The 22,768-nt window shown below is 33.4% G+C and overlaps 2 protein-coding genes and 1 non-coding gene across 6 annotated transcripts; 2 read left to right on the plus strand and 1 right to left on the minus strand.

Moving 5' to 3' along the window:
* The first annotated feature begins 2,431 nt into the window (after positions 1–2,431).
* Positions 2,432–13,391, plus strand: LOC145589721 (coatomer subunit beta'-1-like). Of its 4 annotated transcripts, none has more exons than XR_014101793.1 (26): positions 2,432–2,651; positions 2,825–2,845; positions 2,968–3,029; positions 3,133–3,187; positions 4,470–4,506; positions 4,595–4,920; positions 5,008–5,139; positions 5,232–5,380; positions 6,045–6,113; positions 6,459–6,609; positions 6,713–6,778; positions 7,250–7,438; positions 7,738–7,878; positions 7,971–8,045; positions 8,167–8,343; positions 8,429–8,520; positions 8,619–8,735; positions 9,449–9,563; positions 9,657–9,728; positions 10,226–10,422; positions 10,512–10,605; positions 11,137–11,243; positions 11,448–11,628; positions 11,846–12,022; positions 12,449–12,517; positions 12,985–13,391. XR_014101793.1 is itself a non-coding variant. In XM_081646401.1 (26 exons), exons 1-25 carry the CDS (start codon positions 2,649–2,651, stop codon positions 12,466–12,468), a joined length of 2,748 nt encoding a protein of 915 aa, XP_081502527.1. In that variant the 5' UTR covers positions 2,432–2,648; the 3' UTR covers positions 12,469–12,517; positions 12,985–13,391. The 4 variants fall into 4 exon arrangements, 2 of the variants coding, with proteins under 2 accessions (XP_081502527.1, XP_081502528.1); XR_014101794.1 differs by having other exon boundaries at positions 11,849–12,022; XM_081646401.1 differs by having other exon boundaries at positions 11,846–11,945.
* Positions 13,392–14,601: 1,210 nt separating this feature from the next.
* On the plus strand, positions 14,602–14,689 carry TRNAY-GUA (transfer RNA tyrosine (anticodon GUA)). Its single transcript is given in 2 exon segments — positions 14,602–14,638; positions 14,654–14,689. It is a non-coding gene; the product is annotated as a tRNA-Tyr (tRNA).
* Positions 14,690–15,542: 853 nt separating this feature from the next.
* LOC145587988 (tricyclene synthase TPS4, chloroplastic-like) lies at positions 15,543–22,495 on the minus strand. The gene is made up of 7 exons (XM_081644627.1): positions 22,154–22,495; positions 21,256–21,514; positions 18,483–18,861; positions 18,149–18,367; positions 17,877–18,015; positions 15,952–16,200; positions 15,543–15,862 (listed from the first exon to the last, which is right to left on the minus strand). Exons 1-7 carry the CDS (start codon positions 22,388–22,390, stop codon positions 15,569–15,571), a joined length of 1,776 nt encoding a protein of 591 aa, XP_081500753.1. The 5' UTR covers positions 22,391–22,495; the 3' UTR covers positions 15,543–15,568.
* Between the last annotated feature and the right edge of the window lie 273 nt (positions 22,496–22,768).

Here is a 22,768-nt window from a genome sequence, read left to right on the forward strand (position 1 = left end):
ATGAAAGGATAATTTTCTTAATTAGACCATATAAATTTTTAATTAATTTTCTACTGCTTGTTAGAATTTTTTTAATTATTATTATTATGTAATTTATAATGCGACCTTATTCATTGATTTTTTTTTTTTTTTGTTTCTTGTTTGAGGACTTATTCATTGATTCTAATTATGTGCAAATTGAATTTATAGTTAATAAATATATTATAAATATGATATTTCATTTGTCAGATATTAGAAAAAAAAATATATAATGTTAAATTTATTTTTTTCAAAAAAAAAAATTTATAAATCCTAAATCATTATTTGTAATTTTTTTTATGATTGATATTACACTCAATAATGCTTTTGTATATGTTATCTCATTTGCCATATAGTAGGATAATAAATTTTTTAATGTGAAAAGATTATCAAACAACTATTCGTAGGTATTATTTACCGTGACTCATAAAAATAAATTTTCAAATCTTATTCGTTAATTTTGATGTAACTCATAAAATAAACTTTCAAATTTTATTCGTTAATCTTGCTGTCAACGACTAGCTTGTGCAGCGACATGTTACCAATGATGCGTCTTGCCAAATTTGTGGGGTTGCGAGGGAAACAATCATACACTCTTTGTTTGATTGCTTTGCAGCATAGGAAATATGGGATCAGCTATTGGAGTACTTGACCAATGCTCCAACTGAGTAGTTTGTTGCTAGGTGGAATTAGCTCTATGGAAAAGTGGAGGGAGGAATCCTTAGGTGTATGGCAGCTTTGATGTGGGCCACTTGGTGATGCAAAAACTTGATAATTTTTAGAACAAATGCCCAGGCTAAATGCAATTTTGCTTGCTACGGGGTGTTGTAGGCTAGTGGAGGATTATATGGAGTATGCGAATAAGGTGATTTGCCCCGTTGTTCAAGCAAACAATTGGTAGTGGCTTGGTGTGGAAATGCCCACCCCCCCCCCCCCCGCAAGGATGTATTAAGGCAAATGTAGATGCAGACATCCCTACAATTGGCATAGCAGGGCTTAGTGTGGTGTTTAGAAACGCTAATGGCTACATACTTTTAACAACAACTAAGCTAATCGAGCTTTCTACACCGAAGTGCGTTGAAGCCCAGACTGTGCGATAAGCGCTTTCTCTCGCTAAGAGGTTTGGCTACACAAATCTGTGGACCAAGTTAGATATTGTGAGTGTTATAAAAGCTATCTCCTTTGAGTTAGGTGCTCGAGCCCCAACTCATGTCGTATATGATGATATTAGATTAGATAGAGCTTGGTTTAATGTTTGTCTTTTTCTCATGCCAAAAGAAGTTGTAGTACGGTAGCTCATCTTGTCGGCTTGTCACAATGGGAGATGCTAGTGGGAATGTTGAAGTTGTATAGTTTCCTCCCTCAAAGTATTGTAACATTGGCAGAAATGAACATTTTCTCTTAATTAATATATGCTTTATATTTCTTCAAAAAAAAATTGCTAATGTTGTCACATAAGCAATTTTTTTTGAAGAAATATAAAGCATATATTAATTAAGAGGAAATGTTCATTTATTGGCTAAAATAAAATAAAATGTGAATCTTTTCTTTTATTGGTTTAAATGATGTCATTGTTTATGTAGCGCTACAATCAACACATAATTTAACATGCATTCCAAAATTTCTAATAATGTAAATTTCTTTTATTGGTTGAATTGATGTAATTGTTTATGTGTACATACTTTTTTCAAATTTTTTTGACAGGTTTATGTATACATACTTGAATCTTAATTACGAGAGCCTACTATGTACATCTAGGTGTACCGTGCACTCGGAGTCATTTGTCTATTCAACCAACAAATGAATAAAAATATTATCTGTTCTTTTGTTGATTAAAAATGAGCAAATTACCCGAGTGTACGGTGTATATAACGAATTTTATTTAATTACTACAAATTCATTATTACAAATCTTAATTAGGAAGCATACAAAATACAAATCTATATCTATACTTAGTATTTAAAAACATAAACCACAATTTTTTTATATGACACATGGCATCATAAGTCACTCAATATCCCATATAACACATGTCACCTCCCTTAATATTTATATTCAAGTAGGAAAATGAAATGCTCCATTTCCACCATGATATAATAAAGTTCAATTAATTAGTACTTATTACATAAACATATGAATTATAATAAAAATAATCTTTTCATCTCCTAGACTTTAAATATAATTTAAACTAATATATCTTTTCATATTTCACAATCTTCATGTATATATATCTAAATAAATTTCTTCATCTTCTTTCACAGTTTTACCATCCTCAGTCTTTTTTTCCTTTAAGTTTTAGAAATAAAGCAATTATTTCATATAATTAACCCCAAGTAATAACCCGTGTATTGAACGGGCCAAAAGGCTAGTTACGAATAAACAATAATATATGAATCCACATTTGAGTCTCCCCGAAAAACTACATTCTCCAAAACGCTAACACCCCTTCTCTCTCTTTTATCTCTCTTCCCTCACTTCACTTCGGCGCCATTGAAGCTCCTTCCATCTGATCTCTCTCTCTCTCTTCACCTCACTCACTCTCTCTCTTCTTCTGCAATTATCCCCTCTCTCAATTTCAATCTCATCGCTAATCTACACTCGATTGTCGGCAGATTTAATTTACCCTAAAAATGGTGCGTTTTCTCTCAATTTCACTTCATTTCTCACGATTTTCAGATCTGATTTGATTTGATCTCATTTCCTTCAATTTTCGTCATAATTCTGTGTTTTTGTTTCTCATTTTTTGTTGAATTTGGTTGAGATCTGATGGAATTTTTGTTGTTTTTGTGTTTTGTTCAATCGACAGCCTCTCCGACTCAATATCAAGGTAATTCGATCGATTAGGTTTTTGTATTTGTTTCTAAATTTCTGAGATATTTTGTTTGTTTGATTTGATTTGAATTCGTGCATTGCTGTTCAATTTGTTGATGTTTGATTTGATTGGATCAGAGGAAACTCGCGCAAAGATCAGAGCGAGTAAAGTCTGTGGATCTACATCCAACCGAACCATGGTGATTTTCTTCTCTATCCTTCATTTTTACGCTACATTATGATCACGATTACGTCTCGAGTTGAGATAATTACAATGTCGTATGATTTGTTATTGTGTTGCAGGATTTTAGCGAGTCTTTATTCTGGAACTGTTGTTATCTGGAACTACCAGTCACAGGTATGATCATTATAGTAATGGAAGCTCTTTGATTGATTTTCCTGTATATGATATTAACTTAATTGACTTTTTGTAATGTTTGATCATGCGGCAGTAATGTACTATGCACGATAAGTGATTAATTAATGATCAATCGTTTTATTACAATGTTTAATTTTGAGATGGTTAATATGTGACTAGAAACCTGAACACTCAAGAGATCGTTGTACACAATGTCTGAGTGTGGGAGGCGATTTGTGGGTCTTGGACCTTTTTGCCATGATGAGTGTAGTGGTTGTATAGTGGTTTCAAAGCTTTAATGCTACTTATCCTCCGGAATCCAATAACTGAACATGTCGAACATAGTTGTTTTGGTCTTGTATTAGTTTGAATAGAACTCTAAGGGGATATTTGGTGAAGGCTGGAATGACTACCGTTGATGTTGATTTAACTTACTGATGTGCCATTTAGCCTTACATGGGAATAGGTTGAGCTCAGCTGTCATAGATTTAATCGAGACAAGAGATTGATTTCTGAATTATAGGTAGGACATGTTTGTCTGTGTAGTTTGAAAGTTTGATGCTTCTTCATACATAACCAGTCCTTATGTGAAGCACTGTAAACCAATGGAAAAGTTGATTTCTTGAAGGTCTTTTTCTGATTTTTTTTTCCGTCTAAGCTGGCTACTATCCGGTGTTTGGAGTTTAATGCTGTGTCTTCATCTCCATTGCGCCTATAGAAATTATTATAATATGTATGCGAAGGGTTAGATAAGCTCAAAACAAGGAGTTGTTGCCAGGAGGAGAAGTCAGATGACCGTAAACTTCTTTTTAAGCTAGAAAACACAGAAAGTGCTTTTTCCAAATTTTTTAGGGCTTGCACTCCAGCTTTCCTTTTTATTCTGCAGCCTTTCCATGTATTTATCCTTCCTAGGTGAGTATCTATGCTTATTGTCTCTCTTTTGTAACACATAAAAGTTAAATGGAAACAAAGTTAGAAACATATTATTGGACTCTTGTATATAAATCTTTAAGTGCTAGGGGATTATCTGCATAACAGTTCTATCATTTTGTTTATTTGTGGATTATTATATACACTTGTTTTGCCTCTGTTGTGAGTTAGGACTATTTAAATGCATTTGGAGTTGTGATACTACTTTGTCCTGTCATTTGTACCTAGAAATTTATTGTGTGCCTAAGTGGGTTGTCACCCAGATGTTAATATTTAGAAAGTTTCTGGAGACTATTGAAAATTCTTATCGTTTTAATATTACTGACATTGTCACAATTTCTTTGTCTAATAGACCATGGCAAAGTCTTTCGAAGTATCTGAGCTACCAGGTATATCTTTTGCACACAATGTTGGATCTTACATGCTCTGTGCCATTTTTCGCTGATTGATTAATTTTGTTTCTTTCACTGTTTGCAGTTCGGTCAGCAAAGTTTATTTCACGGAAGCAATGGGTTGTTGCCGGAGCAGACGACATGTTTATACGTGTCTACAACTACAATACAATGGATAAAGTTAAAGTATTTGAGGCTCATACAGATTATATTAGGTGTGTAGCTGTGCATCCCTCTCTCCCTTATGTGCTATCATCATCTGATGATATGCTCATTAAGCTTTGGGATTGGGACAAGGGTTGGGTTTGCACTCAGATATTTGAAGGGCATTCCCACTATGTGATGCAAGTCACTTTTAACCCCAAAGATACTAACACCTTTGCTAGTGCATCCCTTGATCGCACGATAAAGGTATGTGTTTTGAGTACATTTCAATAATTTATGGACTATCTCTTCGAATGTTTTTTAAAGTTGGAGTCATGTTGATGTATTTTTCAGATCTGGAATCTTGGCTCACCTGATCCAAATTTTACCTTGGATGCCCATGTTAAAGGGGTGAATTGTGTTGACTACTTTACCGGTGGTGACAAACCATACCTGATTACTGGTTCTGATGATCACACGGCGAAGGTTTGACATATTACTGAGGCCTCATCATGTTTTGTTAATTGCTAGTGCTTGATTATTGCAATTTAACCCATATGCGTGGCATTTGCATACAGGTCTGGGACTATCAGACAAAGAGCTGTGTCCAGACTTTGGAAGGGCACACGCACAATGTTTCTGCTGTCTGTTTCCATCCCGAACTTCCCATAATCATCACTGGTTCTGAGGATGGAACAGTTCGCATATGGCATTCAACTACATACAGGTGTGTTGCCTTTTGATTTTAAATTACTCCCTCTTTTTTAATCGTTCTCCCAGTTCTCAAGTTTGCCCATTTTTTGTTATATATGTTTCAGAAAAATTTAAAACGGTGATATATTTTAACAATACAACGAGACAAATAAAATGATATTTATGTCATTACATTTCAAAGTAATACATGTGAATAGTGCAAAAGTTAATCTGGAGGGGGAAGGGGGTGGGGAAGGGAGTAGTTTGTTTCCGCATCAATCAAATGCATTTTTTAAAATTTCATTCTGACCTCCTTTTTCCAGTCTCTGAGTCCCATAAGTGGAGCAAAAGTAATTTACTACGGTTTTGTGTTTCATTTGGAGTTGGTATATGAGATTAAGATGATGCATAGGTCCTTTCATTTGTTTAATTGGTAGAAGAATAAGAACATTATATTGCAAGGACCTGAGAGACAATGTTTTCGACCACTTATTTGTTGAAAAACCTTTTTATCTTTTTATTTTTTTAGAATTATATGGATTTTTGCTTTTTAACATAAGTTATATTTTCAGATATTTAGTTTTTTTTTTTTTTTTTTTTTTATTTTTTATCAAAGTTTATATGTCAATTTCTTATTTGAAGAATGCACTTTTTGAAAATTGAACTTCAGTCCCTGATTCCTTGAGTTTGATTTGCAGGCTTGAGAATACTCTCAACTATGGTCTTGAAAGAGTTTGGGCTATTGGATACATGAAGAGCTCCCGTCGGTACGTTTTAATTCTATAGTGCTTCTTTGGGAATCACCTAGCAATTCGAAAACAACCTTAGTTTTAGGTTTAATGAACGTGTTTTTTGGGCATCAAAGCTCAATCAATCTAAGGTCGTGTGCTTCGTTTGTTTGCATCACTTGTAATTAAACTTCTTTTTGTTTCTCTGTTATTACTTTAATGTACTTGGTTATTTGGTTTGTCTTTATTTATCTCTGGTTGGAAGAAAGTGTGGTAAAGGCTTGATATCATAGAGTCATTGTTCTGAGCTATGTTAATTAGTTTATTTTTGGCAGAGTTTGTTGTAGATATGGCCTGACTTTATTTATTTTAAATTTCATTCAGTGTTGTGATTGGATATGATGAAGGAACCATCATGGTGAAAATGGGTCGTGAAATCCCTGTTGCTAGCATGGATAATAGTGGAAAAATTATATGGGCTAAGCATAACGAGATTCAAACTGTTGATATCAGGCGTGTTGGTGCTGGCTATGAGGTTTGAATCTGATAGCATGTTTTTGCACTCTATTGTCAACGAAGGTGAAATTTTAATTCGGTTACTTTCAAGGTTTTTGATCTCTGATGTCTCCTTGTGTTAGGTGACTGATGGTGAAAGGTTGCCATTGGCTGTGAAGGAGTTGGGATCTTGTGATCTTTACCCACAGGTGAGGTATTCATGTTGCCAAGTAGCATGACTTGAACGAAAGATTACATCAAAGCTAAATGAATATTTCTTGTGTTATAAAGACGGTGATGCTACCTTTTGGCTTTTTCTTTATTTGTGCGAGGAGTTTCAGGCTGTTTCTGCTCCTTTCTGTTTAGTACAGTTTATTTTAGTAGTTAATTGAATCCTGAAAGCTTTAAAGTGAGTTCCTAAACCTCTCAGAAGTTTCCAATCGGTCTATATTATGTCTGGATTAATTTCATTCCTGGTCAGATGTAGTTGCTATGGTGTATTTTTTCAGAAAATGAAATCAACACCAGCATTTTAAGGAAATATTTTTAGTTAACTTTAAACTGAATTTCTGTGTTTTCTAGTGGGTTTATCAACATATTACTTGTTTTAAGCACCTGGTGGTTTGCCATTCTGAATAAATGGACATTATTCTTATGTATTCTTTTTTTTGTATCTCCAGTTTTTAAAGCACAACCCAAATGGGAGGTTTGTCGTGGTTTGTGGGGATGGAGAGTACATCATTTACACTGCTGTTGCTTGGAGGAATAGGTCATTTGGTTCAGCTTTGGAGTTTGTTTGGTCATCTGAAGGAGAATATGCTGTCAGAGAAAGCACTTCTAAGATCAAGATTTTCAGCAAAAATTTCCAGGTTCTTACTTTATATTTCCTATAAATTTTTCCGTGTTCCATTTCTGTTGTTCATTTTGTGTGTATCTTTGGGGCAAGTGTGAGTTATTCTGCATGGTATCTGTTTATTTGTGCAATGAGCTTGGGGGGTTTGAATTGCTGTTTGAATGCTTCTTTTTATTTTTATAATATTATAGAGTTAAGATGATTTATATGAGAATTGTTTGCTTATTGTTTTCTTTTCTAATGTAAGAATCTAGTTTGTTGGTGTTATAACAATGAGGTGTTTTTCGTTGCTGAGTTGTTTATGTATTTTTACAGGAAAAGAAGAGTCACAGACCAAGTTTTTCCGCAGAGAGAATATATGGTGGAACTTTGTTGGCCATGTGCTCTAATGATTTCATTTGTTTCTATGACTGGGTTGAATGCAGATTTATCCGTAGGATTGATGTCAATGTTAAAGTAAGTGTTATATCTATACTTTACCTTGTAGTATTAAGCTGTCACATGTGGCTGCATTTACAATGTATGCATTCTTCAATTGATCATTGCAGAATCTATACTGGGCTGATAGTGGTGACTTGGTGGCTATTGCTAGTGACACATCTTTCTACATCCTTAAATACAATGTGAGAATTGCTTTCCCTTTCTGCACCCTTCTCAACCAGTTCTTCTCTTCTTCCTTGCCACTATTATTCAAATTCTCATGAGCTTCTGGGTGATGACTGTTGTGGCTTATGATAATTACAGCGCGATGCTGTGTCATCCTATGTGGATAGTGGAAAGCCGATTGATGACCAGGGTGTGGAGGATGCATTTGAGCTTCTCCATGAAACAAATGAACGTGTGAGAACAGGAATTTGGGTTGGAGATTGTTTCATATACAATAATTCCTCCTGGAGGCTGAATTATTGTGTTGGTGGTGAGGTATATTCATTTAAACTTTATGTGGATATTCTTTCTTTGAGTAGAATGGTCTAGATTTTCCTGAGAAACTATGTTTTGGCTTCAGGTAACCACAATGTTTCACTTGGACCGTCCAATGTATCTGATGGGCTATCTTGCTAGTCAGAGTCGGGTGTATCTTATTGATAAAGAATTCAAGTGAGCTTCAATTGTGCAGCCTTCAATATAAAAAGTGGTTGTTGCTGTGATCTATATTACTAAGCTCTTATTTTGTTGTTCCTCTTTTTGTTTTGCAGTGTGATAGGTTACACTTTACTGCTTAGCTTGATTGAATACAAGACACTTGTGATGCGTGGAGATTTTGGACGTGCCGAGGAACTTTTACCTACAATTCCAAAGGAGCACCATAATAGGTCAGTTTAACTTTAATATTCTATAAAAAAAAAGCTTGTTTTAGAGATACTTTATCCTTCATTCTGTTAAAAGTTTAGACTTTGGATTAGATACTAGGATTTTTTTTTTTTTTTTTTTTTTTTGCTTTAAACATAGAGGTACATACCAGTATATATTGACAGAATAAAAACAACTGTAATATTAAAAAAAAAAAAAAATCCGGATTGGCCTTGGTATTTATTTTGAAAATATCAACTTCATGTGTTGCTTAATTATACCAGTACATACTAGTGGAGTTGTGGATTTTAGTGGTCTAAGTTGTGGCTATTTATGAGTAGAGATATTGACGTATATGCTTAAAATTAATGTATTGACCTAACTAGCGTATATTTTAGGCAAATGAGCATTTTGTTTCGAAATTTTGATGGACTAGACTGCTACATCACATAGCTGGGGTTACTCTGTTTTATACCCCGACCATCACTTTTTAATCTGTACACTTTGACCGTTTTTCTCTCACTAAAAGATTCCAAATGTAAAATTAAAAAGTGACGGAGGGAGGCAGGGAGCTATATATATTTCTTTTTGCCACTTTTTTGTATGATGTGAATGCCTTTTTACAATTGATGAACATTGTTGTCATGAGTAATATTGACATATTGTTCGTGGCGCACATTTTTTTTTTAATTTATAAACTAATTTTGGATATTCATTGGTAAAATCACATTTCCAGTGTGGCTCGCTTCCTTGAATCACGTGGAATGGTTGCTGAGGCTCTTGAAGTGGCTACTGACCCTGATTATAAGTTTGATCTTGCCATACAGCTCGGCAGACTTGAAATTGCAAAGGTAAGTGGTGGTAGTTGTACAAAAATGTTGAAGCTACCGATATGAGATTGCTGAATTTTTTTTTTTTTTATTTTTTTTTTATTCACTCTGCAGGAGATTGCTACAGAAGTTCAGAGTGAATCTAAGTGGAAACAGTTGGGAGAATTAGCCATGTCTACTGGAAAGGTGATGGATTGCTGTATGCCTGTATATGTATCTCATTATTCTTATTTTCTTTTACTAATTTGTATTTATTATGGAGTTTCTTGTTAAAGTTTTGCTACTATCGGAGAAATTCTGTCATGAGTAGCAAAGAGATTGTTCCACCTTGTCATATTTTGAGGCTGTGTCTACATTTTGGCCTTTGTGGGATTAATCCTTGATTGTTGCTCAATTCATCACTAGTAGGAAACTAGGGATGTAATTAGGTTGTTATCGTGCTGTGTATTTCATTTTTCCGCCGGGTGTGTATGGCTTGTGGGAATTTGAATATCGGAGTGGTAATGTTTGGCTGACTAGGCAAAAGCAACCTACTTGTAATAAACTGACCTAGGCTTTAGCTGTGTACAAAATTGGCCCGAACTTAAACTGATCGGGCCCTATGGTTTATATGACTGATTGATAATTAATTTATAATTTGAGGATTTCTTTTTAGGATTCTTATTGTTTCTACTATATTGCAGTTTGAAATGGCAGAAGAATGCTTGAAGCATGCAAAGGATTTCAGTGGCATGTTGCTTCTTTATTCTTCAATTGGAGATGCTGAGGGAATTTCAGAGCTTGCTACCCTAGCTAAAGAACAAGGGAAAAACAATGTTGCTTTCCTTTGCTTATTTACGTTGGGTAAATTGGAAGAATGTCTTCAGCTGTTGATAGACAGGTTAAATATCGCTTCAGAGAAATGCTTTTGTTTAAGGTGTCTGTCTTTTTATCTCTTAACTGACGTACCGAATTTGATTAATTTTGCAGTAACCGAATTCCTGAGGCTGCTTTGATGGCACGTTCTTATCTTCCCAGCAAAGTTTCCGAAATTGTTGCCTTATGGAGAAAGGATCTCAGCAAGGTCAGTTGCTTGTCAATCGCATTTGTGAATGACCTGGCTTTTAATCGTTTTTGGTGGACTTTAGATCTTTTGGTTTTTAAAAACAAAAATATTCTATATTTCGAAATTGAAATGGACTAAACAAGAGCTGGCGATGTGCTTTATGTTCATGCTTCCCATCTTTATCATCTGAAGATGTGTGGCAGCCTGGGCATCCGAAGTATGTTTCATACAATCAGTGCATTTCTTTTTATGTAAGTGGTGAGCTTCTGAATAGAGTTATATAAGTATGTTTTACACATGGATAAGTTTCAAGTGTAATTAATGGTCTGTTTCCAGCAAGGTTTAATATATAGACACCTACATAAGGTAGAATATACAAGAGTTTCTTAAATCAAATTTTTTTTCCTGTATTTATATCTTTTTGCATGTATAGCATGGTGATTGCTTTATTGCCTTTCTAAAAATCAAATTAACTATTTATTTATGGTGTAAGTAGAAGTTGAAATTGTTTCATTTTAACCTCATAGAATGTTCTGTCCTTTACTACAGGTAAATTCAAAGGCTGCAGAATCATTGGCAGATCCTCAGGAGTATCCTAATCTGTTTGACGATTGGCAAATTTCTCTTGCTGTTGAGTCTAAAGTTGCCGAGACAAGGTAGAATAATTAAATAGTCCCCTCATCCTAAACATAATTTGTGTGTGTGTGTGTGTGTGTGTTTTTTTTTAGCATAATGGGTGATTTTTTGTAGGTTGATACTATGTGAATGTGGTGAACTTTTATTCATATGATATTATTCTTCTTTTTTTTTTTTTTGGTCATACTTAGTAATCCGAATTGACCTTTTATTAATATATGCAGAGGCAGTTATCCTCCTGCTGAGCAATACTTGCAATATGCCGAGAAATCAAAAATTGATCTTGTTGAAGCCTTTAAGAGTATGCAGATAGAGGAAGACCAACCTCTTGAAAATGGTGACGCAGTACATGAAGACGAGGTTCATGAAGACGAGGTGCATGAAGATGAGGTTCTTGAAGATGAAGTATGTACATTATCTTTTTTTTTTGTTTGTGTGTGTGTTATTTGCCGTAAATCATGCTGTTTGGAATGAAGTGATTTTTTTTTTTCCTCTAGAGAATGTAACATGTATTTTCTAGATTGACGAACTGCTAGCTTTCTAAATACCCTTTGTTTTTTTGAATTCTTGATGAAAATGTTGTGAAAAAACTAATGTTCTTATCTTTTGTGTTTCCTTTAAGCAGAATGGAGCAGATGAAAGTCAAGAAGAGGGTGTTGTTGTAGATGCTGATTCTAATGATGGCGCTGTGCTCGTCAACGGTAACGAAACCGAAGAATGGGGTACGAATAATGACGGAACCCCATCAGCTTAAAGGCAATTGGTTGGGCCAGTGTTGAAAATCCAAATTTTGTCTCTGGTGATTAATTGATTTTTTTCCTCTTCTGAAGTCCAATTGCTGAACTCTTTCTTTCCATACCCTTATCATAACTTTCTCATTCTTGAATGATGACTTCTTTCGATTTTGGTATTGAACCTTGTTGGTTTTCAACTGTTGGTTAAAAAATGACCGCTCTCTTGTGAAACTAGGTGCACTGGTATTGTTATGATTTGTTTAGGAAATGTTGTCAACTCTGTAAATTTACTTGTCTGCAAGCCATGGTGATGACAATAAGAAATAGTTGGCTATTGCGCCTGGGTTGTCTCTTCCATTCTGACTGTAACGTTTTGGTCACTTCTTCTCACTATTGTTACTGACTCGTGCTACTTGTGCAACATATAAAAATATTCGTTTTTCTGTATGTTTGTGGTGGTGTAACTTATTCTTGTTGTCTTGATCTTGCAGTGCTTACTCAACATCCATAAGGTCCCTTGTATAACTGTTGATTTTGGCTTGTAGACATCCTTGCATAAGGTATGAAAATGTGCTTGAGTAAATTTTTTCTGAAGTCTCTTGTAGTATAGTGTTACGATTCATAGTTGATCAAATTATTGATCTTCACAAGTTTATTATGAGAATCTAATCAAATTATTGATCTTCACAAGTTTATTATGAGAATCCTATTTATTTTTTGTGGTATAGTTTAATGTCAGTGAAACAACATGACTTAATGTATTAGCGAAACAATTTATCAGTAATATATAAGCAAATGTACCTACTTTTGGATCCGAAATCGAGTTAGATAATGAGTAGTTCTGTGAAATCAGAGCTTTTCTGAAAGATCAGACTTTCCCTCCATTGGTGAAATTTTTTTTTGCATGTTCGTGAGCCTGCTAATCCCGTAAATATTCAGTTTTGAATATAGGAAGTCTTTACTTGTATTCAGTGTTGATCTTATTGTAGTTTCTAAATTTTTGATTGCTATCATAACATTTGCGCAGGTTTTTGAACGGGATGGCAGATTTAGGGGAATGGATTGTTCACTGTTGCTATATGGTTGTTTTGTACCGCTTGAGAGTTCCATTGGAGGGCCACATTTTAGATACAGTTAATTCATGCTCCTAATGTTTTATAGTTAATTTTCATAGGATATTCTTTGTGGCCTTCTCACCTTCCCTTTATAGTATAATACAAATTGTTAATGTGAATGTAGAAAGTTTTTTTTCTCCTATATAGTATGTCTTGGTTGTTAGATCAGGGTGATCCGCCCGTAAGATTTGTTTTTATCTATTTGGTTTGCACGTTAAGGCAATTATTTAGTAGGAAATTATGCAGAGGCATGTCTCTAATAGAGTGTAATAGAGCCATGTCCTGTGAGAGTAAAGTAATAAGCATTGTGTATTTGACCGCTTTGTTTTGATGTCTACGTACTAGTTAATCTTGAGAGATTTAATTATGGTATCTTGTCGCAATGAAGCCTTCTAATTTATATCCATAATTATCCTGTTCCAGTGAAATGATGTGTTAGCAATGACGAAATTAGTTGATTAAATTAGGCTTCTACCGCAACGGAAAATTGAAGGGAAGTTCTTGATAGAAGATCCTAACGTTTGCTTGTTGCTACATTAAAATGGTGAAATGACTAATTTAGTTGACAAAATGACTAATTAAGTTTTATATTTTTTTTCCACAAATGGCCTTAATGAGTATGAGGCTAATAATCTACTACATAATTTGATTAAAATTTAAACTATAGGTAGTATAAAAAATTCCACACAAAATAAATGCTCAATCAAGTTTAAGAACGTGTTCCTTGACATTTTGCTAACCCCGTTCTACTTTCCAATCGCCAAATTATCCAAAATCTAATACAATTGTACAAAATTACAAACACATAGAACAACCAAAACCAAGCACAAGTACAATTTTTTTTTTATCTTCCCCAACTCGACCAATAAATTGCAATTATATCAAGGTCTATCAGCCATTGATTTTCTATTATGGCGTAAATTATTTTGGGTATCTTAGTTTAAAAATAAACTATAAAATGAACTACAAAATGGATGAGAGGTATTTTAAGCGATCTACCATATGAACACCAACTTTTCACTCATCCCCTTTCATTTACATAATAGAGATTTACTGAGTAACTGGAGTTGCGACGATGGTCAAATGGAGTTATTTTGAAGGATTAGGGGTTTCTTTGCAATGGAATAATGAGGTTACTCAACTTATATAAACACTTGGAGTTATTTTATTTAATAGTCAAAATAAAAGATGAAGGGTTACTCGAATGAACAAATGAGTCACACAACTGTTTAATTACATTAAGATTATCATATAATAATAATAATAATAATAATAATAATAATAATAATAATAATAATAATAATAATAATAATAATAATAATAATAATTTTGTGGGTATGGAAACGGAAACATACATGCTATTGTCAAATAGTGCAAAAAATTAGAGATGTAGGGAGTATTGTCTGAACTAATATCTCAATCACTTGTTTAATTCAAATTAAATGATCAGTTTAATTAATTTTCAATTTGGTTGTTTTAGATTTTTGCATATTGAATATATATAATATGATGAGATAATAGTTAACAATCCGACCTTAGCTCAGTTGGCAGAGCGGAAGACTGTAGTGGTAAACACAGCTAATCTTTAGGTCGCTGGTTCGATTCCGGCAGGTCGGATTTTTTTTAATTTTATTTTATAGTTTTTCACTCTCTTTACATTGTCTTTATGTCTTGGCTCTTAGCAATAATTTTAGGTTTTTATGGGAACATTAACACTGTTAGTTACGTCCAATATGATCCATCATTCGATATAATCTTGCCCTATATCTAGGCTATCTATGTTTTACTAGAGAGTGAAGGATAGCTCAAGTGGTTAGAGCTTCCTTCCCAGTTCCAGGGATATTGGGGGATCAATTCTCATCATCTGCCATTATAGCTCTCTAAACGCCAAAAAAATATATTATATTCAAAAATCAAATATTACGCGGGAAACACGTTAGATTCAACTTAAGTTGTGGTGTATGTAGCTTAACTTTCGTGATTACTCTCATGCACACTCATATGTAGTTCCCTCCATATTTGAATAAGTGCATCACTTATCGGAGAGTGAAGGATAGCTCAAGTGGTTAGAGTTTCCCTCCCGATTCCAGGGATCTTGGGATCAATTCTCATCATCCGCCATTATGGCTCTCTAAACACCAAAAAAAACATATTATATTCAAAAATCAAATATTACGCGGAAAACACGTTAGATTCAACTTAAGGTGTGGTGTGCATAGCTTAACTTTTGTGATATACTCTCACACTCATATGTAGTTTCCTCCATATTTGAATAAGTGCATCACTTAGCTTGTTCGGAGTATTATTCGCCGTATCTGAATAAGTGCATCACTTGTATTATTTGACATATATTTGAATAAGTGTAGCACTTTTATAGACAACTTTCTTCTATATTACACTATTTTCTAATAACAAATTAAATTCAAAACAATATATGCATTGAGTATGCAAATCCTTATTTAACGTACATCTTATCAATTGTGCTAAACATACATCTTATAAATGGATAGGATCAACTATGAGAGATAGAATTTTCTTCTTTATTAGCTCAGGCGATCCATGACCGTCTCCATGTTGGTATGCGCATTGAGCTGTACGAGCAAGATTCATGGCTGCTTCTATGAAATCAGCCGAAAATGGAGTATCATTCACAACTTGAATTTCATTTAGCTTTTTCCAGCTTTCGTCGATTAAATTGCTCAAGTGTTTACGTGCATCTTTCATTGTTACGCCTTTTTCCTTAGCATAACATGATATTGCATTTGCTGTTTCTCCTCTTTCTATTTCAGCCTACGTACACCAAAAATGTTGAAACGTTACTATATTGTCTATATACGTTAAGTCTTAGGTGAGGCGGACTTAAAATATTATGTGCGTACCTCAGAAGTGGCAAGGTCATTGGAAAGTCGAAAAACCATGGAAGGTAAACGTAAAATGTCATGGTTGTTTCTTAAGCAATGAAGCGCCTCAGGAGTAATTTCTGGACTCACGAAGAAAAATACGTGTGTTAGTGCTACGACTCCTGAAACTGAAACCCATCCATTGTTGAGATATTCTTCAAATGTTGGAGTTTGGCTATTTTGTAGCCATTTTGCTTCCACCATAAATGCCTTTATCATATCTTCCCACTGCATAGATAGACAAGAATAATCTACTTAATTAGTCTACTACAATTTTTTTTTTTTTTTTTTTTTTTTGACGGATACTACAAATATGAGTTAAGTATAATGGAAGGACTTTACTTTTTGATTTTTTTCACCTTTAAGGACCTCCTACTTTTTTTTCACATTTAAGGACCTAAATTTTGATTTCCGGCCAAAATGGAGTTAAGTTAACTCAAGGTGAGTTAAGCATATAGTTCTGACATCACTAATACGTAAGTTAACAAAACTCTAGGACCTAACATTTCTTTTTTTTCACCTTTAAGGACCTCTTTTTTTTTATATTTTTTTTCCACTTTTAATTAAGTAGTTTAAGTGTGAACAATTCCTCTTCCTCCATTGCAACCATTTCTATTAATTTACCAATTTAATAATAAACAACATATCATTTAATTTAATCAACTTTGAACTAGATTCATCAAATCAAAATCCAGTACTAACCCGAAACATATGTCACAAATTACCAACTTTCATCAAGTCTCTTTGTCCAAAAATAAAATGAGAAAAAAATGAAAAAAATATTACTTCAATTTCTTATTATTTACAAAAAAATGAATTATTTATACATATCTCAAACATAATAACCCTTTATTACAAATAATAAGAAACGGAAGTAGTAAAATAAAACTTTCATTAAATATGAAACCACATAAATCCAACCCATAAAAAGCAAAACTATCATCAACCTTACCAAATAATAATACACCATAAAAAACTGATCAACTAAAAAATTAGTAAAAATAAAAAAAATTCAATTATCCGTCGGTGGAGCAACTGCCTAAGAGAATGAGAAAGAAATACTTCTGATTGAGGAATTAACATTATGCATAATAATGAATTAATTATGATATATGTTTGCACTTCATGATGTATAAAGAATTGATAAAATCCATTCAAAAAAAAGAATTGATAAAATAATGTTCACATAAATTAAGTAAGGACCTAAGTTTTTATTTTTTATTTATTTTATTTGCTCCGGTGAGTTAAAGTTGAGTTAAATTGTCGGAAAGTTAACCACAAGTGCTCAAAGGTGAAAAAAAAAATAGAAGGTCCTTAAAGATGAAAAAATCAAAAAGTGAAATCCTTCTCTTATGCTTAACTCCTACAAATATATATGTTCGTGTTTGGTGAAAAGTTAAAAGCTCAACCTTATCGTGTTAGCCAAAGTTTACTAGCTGATTGTATTATCTAATTTGACTAACTAGTTGTATTTGCTAGTTGTATAATGTGTTAGGCTAATAACTGCTTTGTTAAAGCTGTTTGAGTATGCAAAATTACCAATAGGATATTGTCATTTTTATTCTTGTAGGGTTTTAAGTTAAATGATTGTATATAGTTGTCATTTCACCTTAAAATAATACTCTAAGAAGCTGATTAAAAAAAAATAAATAAATAAATAAAATAAAATAAAAAGTCCTCCAAGCAGCTTATTGAAAATGAGCTTGTTTGGAGGAATCAACTCACCACCAAACATCCTAATTAGCTAATTATATTGGTCAATCAACAAATATTGGTCAAATCAACTAATTTTGGCCCGAATAAATTCTACAACAAACAAACACCCTCAAACTAATTAATTGGAGATGGAGTCACCAATGTCCACTTAATTAAGGTTACTTGTCAAACTTATGTAATTTACTTACTGATTTTTTAAGGTAAGGGATGCAATTAAAACCCTTTTGCTTGAGAATTTCATATCCAATCTCATTAACAGTGTTGTACAAAGCTAGGAAGGTTACTTTCATGTAGTCTGGTAACTCGTCAATAGCGTTAATGTTCCACCTACATCATCATACAAATCACATATTAACAAGCAATAACAATAAATAACTTTAAAATTTAGTATATAGTTTAGGAAGCTTTAAAATTTTACTTATGTGCGTGGATATAGATCTAGTACAGTTTAATCGCAAACCTCTCAATGGCATTGGTAAAGAGCTCAAGTTCATCAATGGCCCCATAAACATCATAGATGTCATCAATAATGGTGATGAATTTAAAGGTTTTAGTTAAAGCCTTTCGACCGGAGCTAAGTTCAGGCTTAGATAATGTGCCTATGCCCCAAAAAAAGCACTCCATTAGTCTATCCCTTGCAAAGCTCAATTTCTCTGATAGCTCAAGATCCTTCCACCACCTATGGATTAAGACAGTAGTTGCATAAAAAGGTATATACTCCCTCCGTTTCTAAATGTTCTTCTTATTATTTTGACTTTTTATGAGAGAATCACGTGATTAGTATCTTAGCTTACCTAGCCAACTCGTGGAGGTCTTGTTGATGCATCAATTGTGCCCTATTGAAGTCGAGCATGGCAAGTTGAAGCAAGGCCGTTTCAACATCCTTAGGATGAGTCTCGATGTAGTGTCTAGCTTCAAGATTTGGCATTCTATATCGTAATGCAAGCCCTAATGTGTGATTCACATCATCATCAACAATGAGTTTATCCTCTTGTTTGGAATGATTATTATTAGATAGAAGATACTCCTTGGTGAATGCTTTGGCCTCAACCAATAGATGCTCCCCTTCAAATCCAAAATATGAGGCTTCATATAAGCTTATCATCCCTTCTTTGTCATTGCATGAAGAGGGCTTAAAGTTGTCGTTTTCATCCATGAATTGCTTGAAGATATCTGCTTCTCACACCAAATACATCCAAGCTAAGATATATTAACCACAATTTAAGGGGAAAAACCCATTGGCTAATGGCTAGTATATCAAACAAATGAGCAAAAATTAAGTAGCAAAGAGAAAATACCTTATGAAATCGTTGTAAATTATAGCGCATAGGTACATGAACATGAATACTTGTAATTGATATTCGATTGATTAAAATGAGGAAGGAAATTTTCTTTACAACATTTATTTCGAATACATATTTATGACCAATGTTATTCAAATGATGATTTGCTAATATTACATGGTTGAATCAACTATGGTGTTATAGAGTTTGAGAAGTCAGAAGTACATAACCTTAATTATGTTTTTTAAGTTAAAATTGGTAGAGAGGTATGTACTACTGTGATTATCAAAACTTGTACGGAATATCTATACTTCTATACTTTAGTATATAATAACACAAACCGCCATCACACAAACAATAGATATGTTGGACTTAATGATTTTGATGATGACACAACCTCACTTACTTACAAACTAATAAGAGCTTGATTGTTTAAGTGTGTGATCAGATGCAATGACTAGGAGAATTAAGTGTCGTGCAAAGATACCATGAGGAATAAGAAGGCCAGAAGCAAAGCTATCCAAAAAGAAGAGTTCCTTTGCAGGAACTGGTGCTTCAGAAATGAAGACTTAAGAAGAGAAGGTTCCCCTCAGGGAACAGAAGCTTCAGAGCAGAAGCTTCACCAGAGAAGAGAAGTTCCCCTAGAGAAACAGAAGCCTCGAGCAGAAGTTTCAACATAAGACATGAAGACTAAATATATTTTTATATTTTAGGATTTATATAAGTATAAGAAATTAGTTACACTCGAAAAAACTGTGTGGAATTGGTCTAAGTTGATAAAATTGTGCATGCTAGTTTTTAGGAAACCTGTTATTTTCTAACGATTATCTTTTTCTCAATTAAAAAGATTTTATTTATTCTGATTTTCGAAAATATCTTTTGCAAATAAAATCTTACACGTTTTCTAAAAACTTGCGGCCTACTCCTCCATGATCTTCTTCAAGTCATGGTCTTGCACATTTAGGAGTTCATGTTTCCTCAATTTTAGGAACATGATCTTCTTAGTGGGCTGGAGTAATGGTGTAATGGATTTGCTGCATAAAGGAGTTTTTCCTAAACGAATTTGATCTGTAAATAGTCTTTGAAATCAGTTGGAAAACTCACCTTTACTCACATAAGTTTTCAAGCTTTAATTCGAGTTAAGTGTCAATTCCACATAAGTGATATAGAGTGTTCTTATGTTCTTATACTAGAGTTATTTATTTTTCGAGTTGTAATTTGGGGAATGGGGAAGTTTGAGCGAATTTCTGTATGTGAGAAAGAGAAGTGAGAAAGAGAAGAGAAGAGTAACAAGTTGGGTGACTTGTTCCTCGGGGTTTCAAGTTCGTTGAGGAACTTGAAGTTTGAGTCTTTAGTTTGTAATAGGACCATTTGCCCTATTCTAGTGAAGATTCTTTTCCCAAAATCTCAAGTGGTCGTGGTTTTTCTCCTTGTTAGGGTCAAGGAGTTTTTCACGTAAAAATCTCTCTTGCATCTTTTAGTTCCTTCAATTTATCTTTCTGTTCCTTTAGCTTACTTAGTTTTAATTCCGCAAAAAGTTTGGCTAAACTCTCATACTACAATTCAACCCCCCCTTCTTGTAGTATTCATTGAAACAACAAGATAGCACCACATGTCATACTTACCATTTAACTCTTTTTTCCTTTTTTTTAATAAAATATATATAATAAGATCACCAATAAAGTTAATTTATTACATGTAATCAACATTATCTCTTTCACATTCCCACTAAATTAAACATAGATTACGGTTAAAGACTCCAGGCATTATGTAGCTTGCATAATTTAAGTAATAAAATGAGGTGTTTCATAATTTTCTTAAACTAACACATCTCAAGAAAATTATTCTATAAGATAAGAAATAACCTGTGCATCAAATGGGCTACAAGGCTAGTTAATATATATTAATAATGACGGTGTACATGATGAAAATCGATATTAATTTTAAACTCCACTAGGTACCGAGAGACAAACCAACCTAATGACGAAATTAATGAGATACACAAAATTGTTAAATCATCGAATGAAGTTAATTGTCAAAGCTGGCCGGTATAGAAAAATTGGGAAATTGTGAGAGGTGCTAGCTAGTAGGCTAGTTGCTAGTCGGGCTCGAACTTAAGGTGAGTTCTGCCACCAACTCCATCAAGATTAAAATTTAAGGTATAAGCAAAAGCATATAAAATATATGGTATGATCTGATCTATTCATTTAACAAAAAAAAACTCAATTAAGTTGAACTATATGAACATCATTACATATATAGTCTTATCGAATCGGACACATACCTTGAGAAATAAAAATTCCATTTTGTCTAAGAAGTCTGAACCCAAGAGCAGTAGCATGAAGATCAAGTTCCAAATCACCAAATTTGCATACCAATCTACGTAGTGCACTCTCTATATCTTCGCCAAAATAATCTCCAAGACCTAATCTTTGAATTTCACCGACTATCTTGAAAATCACCAAGGGTTCCAATTCTTCATCAACCATCAAATTCTTCACCTCACGTTTTAGTCTCTTTACTATGTTTGCGTACTTATCATCCTAGATCGATTAGTCAAGCACACATGACAAATAAATAATTAGCGTAAATTATTAACACCGTATCACATAAGCAAGCATAACTAGTTTACAGAGTAACATATATGATGCCATTTAAGATAACAATTATATTGGTTATATATTCAGGCCATGTAAAGAGAAGAGAAAACCAACAAAAAAAAAAAAAAAAAAAAAAAAAAAGTAGATTAAAAAAAAATCAACATTATTTTCTACGATTATATAAGAAAACGTTATTATCTACAAGTATAAGAAAATGTGTTTCAAATATATGATGCCAAGTACAATATATAAGTGCGACCAACATAAACCGTCAAAATATTACTTGTGTTATACATAGAATTAAACATACTTCAAATATAATATAAAATTATGTAACCAAATAATAACCTTAGCTATCAAGCATAGCTTGATCTAGTGGTCAAATTTACATCTCACAACCTCTTGGTTGTGGGATCAAACCTCATTAGAAACACTTTGAGGGTGGGGATTCGCTCACCCTCCCCCCTCCCCCGGCCCCCAACACCAACACATTTCTAAAGTGTCTAGCCCGTTAATCCAGATCGGGAGGACCTGTGAAAGGTTCCAACTCGGTAGAAAAAAATTATAATAATAATAACTTACCTGTTGATGGGCATAACGATCTCTTCTCGAAGACTCAATAAGGAACTCAAGATTCCAAATGCTGGGTTCATATCCAGCAGAACGTCTATATTTTGTTGTTGAAGTGCTCATAATTTTTGAGTTGGTGGTTGTGTACCTAATTGTAGGCAAGATATTGGGACCATAATAGTAGCCATGACTTCTTTGTTCAAAGAAGTGGATTAACTTGGGAGCAAAAATTTTATGTGTGCCTCCCATTAATTTAATTGTTCGCTTACTTCTTTCTTATTTTCAATATATATAAAAAAAATATTTAGTATATATTTTTCTTCTACCTTTATTTGGTTATGAATAAATATACTTCGTACAATGTAATAGATCCATACTCCGAATTAATTTGGTAGGGACTTGTTTATGGTATACCAGATGGCAGAATTTCATGGAAACTTTGGTCTGTATATATGCAAAAATATCTTTATCATTTAAAAAAAAAAAAACAAATTAACGAAAGATTAAGATTGTTTTAAAAAAATAAAGACAAAACATTATAATTGTACATCCAATTTTGATATGAAATCAAGTAGTCAGAAAGGACACTAGAAGATCACTGTCTCAAATAAATTCATACTCCATATA

The sequence above is a fragment of the Chenopodium album genome, chromosome 17 (genome assembly GCF_948465745.1).
Source record: "Chenopodium album chromosome 17, dcCheAlbu1.1, whole genome shotgun sequence".
In the NCBI taxonomy this organism is placed as follows: domain Eukaryota; kingdom Viridiplantae; phylum Streptophyta; class Magnoliopsida; order Caryophyllales; family Amaranthaceae; genus Chenopodium; species Chenopodium album.

What these genes read in the sequence shown, in the direction of transcription:
- LOC145589721 (XM_081646401.1), top strand. An exon ending in TACATGAAGAGCTCCCGTCG is followed by an intron (nt 6,114 to 6,458) that starts GTACGTTTTAAT and finishes AATTTCATTCAG; the next exon opens with TGTTGTGATTGGATATGATG. An exon ending in TCTACATCCTTAAATACAAT is followed by an intron (nt 8,046 to 8,166) that starts GTGAGAATTGCT and finishes TGATAATTACAG; the next exon opens with CGCGATGCTGTGTCATCCTA.
- LOC145587988 (XM_081644627.1), bottom strand. Translation starts at nt 22,390, where the DNA reads ATGGGAGGCACACATAAAATTTTTGCTCCCAAGTTAATCCACTTCTTT. An exon ending in TGGAATTTTTATTTCTCAAG is followed by an intron (nt 18,862 to 21,255) that starts GTATGTGTCCGA and finishes TGTGAGAAGCAG; the next exon opens with ATATCTTCAAGCAATTCATG. An exon ending in TTTACCAATGCCATTGAGAG is followed by an intron (nt 18,016 to 18,148) that starts GTTTGCGATTAA and finishes ATGATGATGTAG; the next exon opens with GTGGAACATTAACGCTATTG.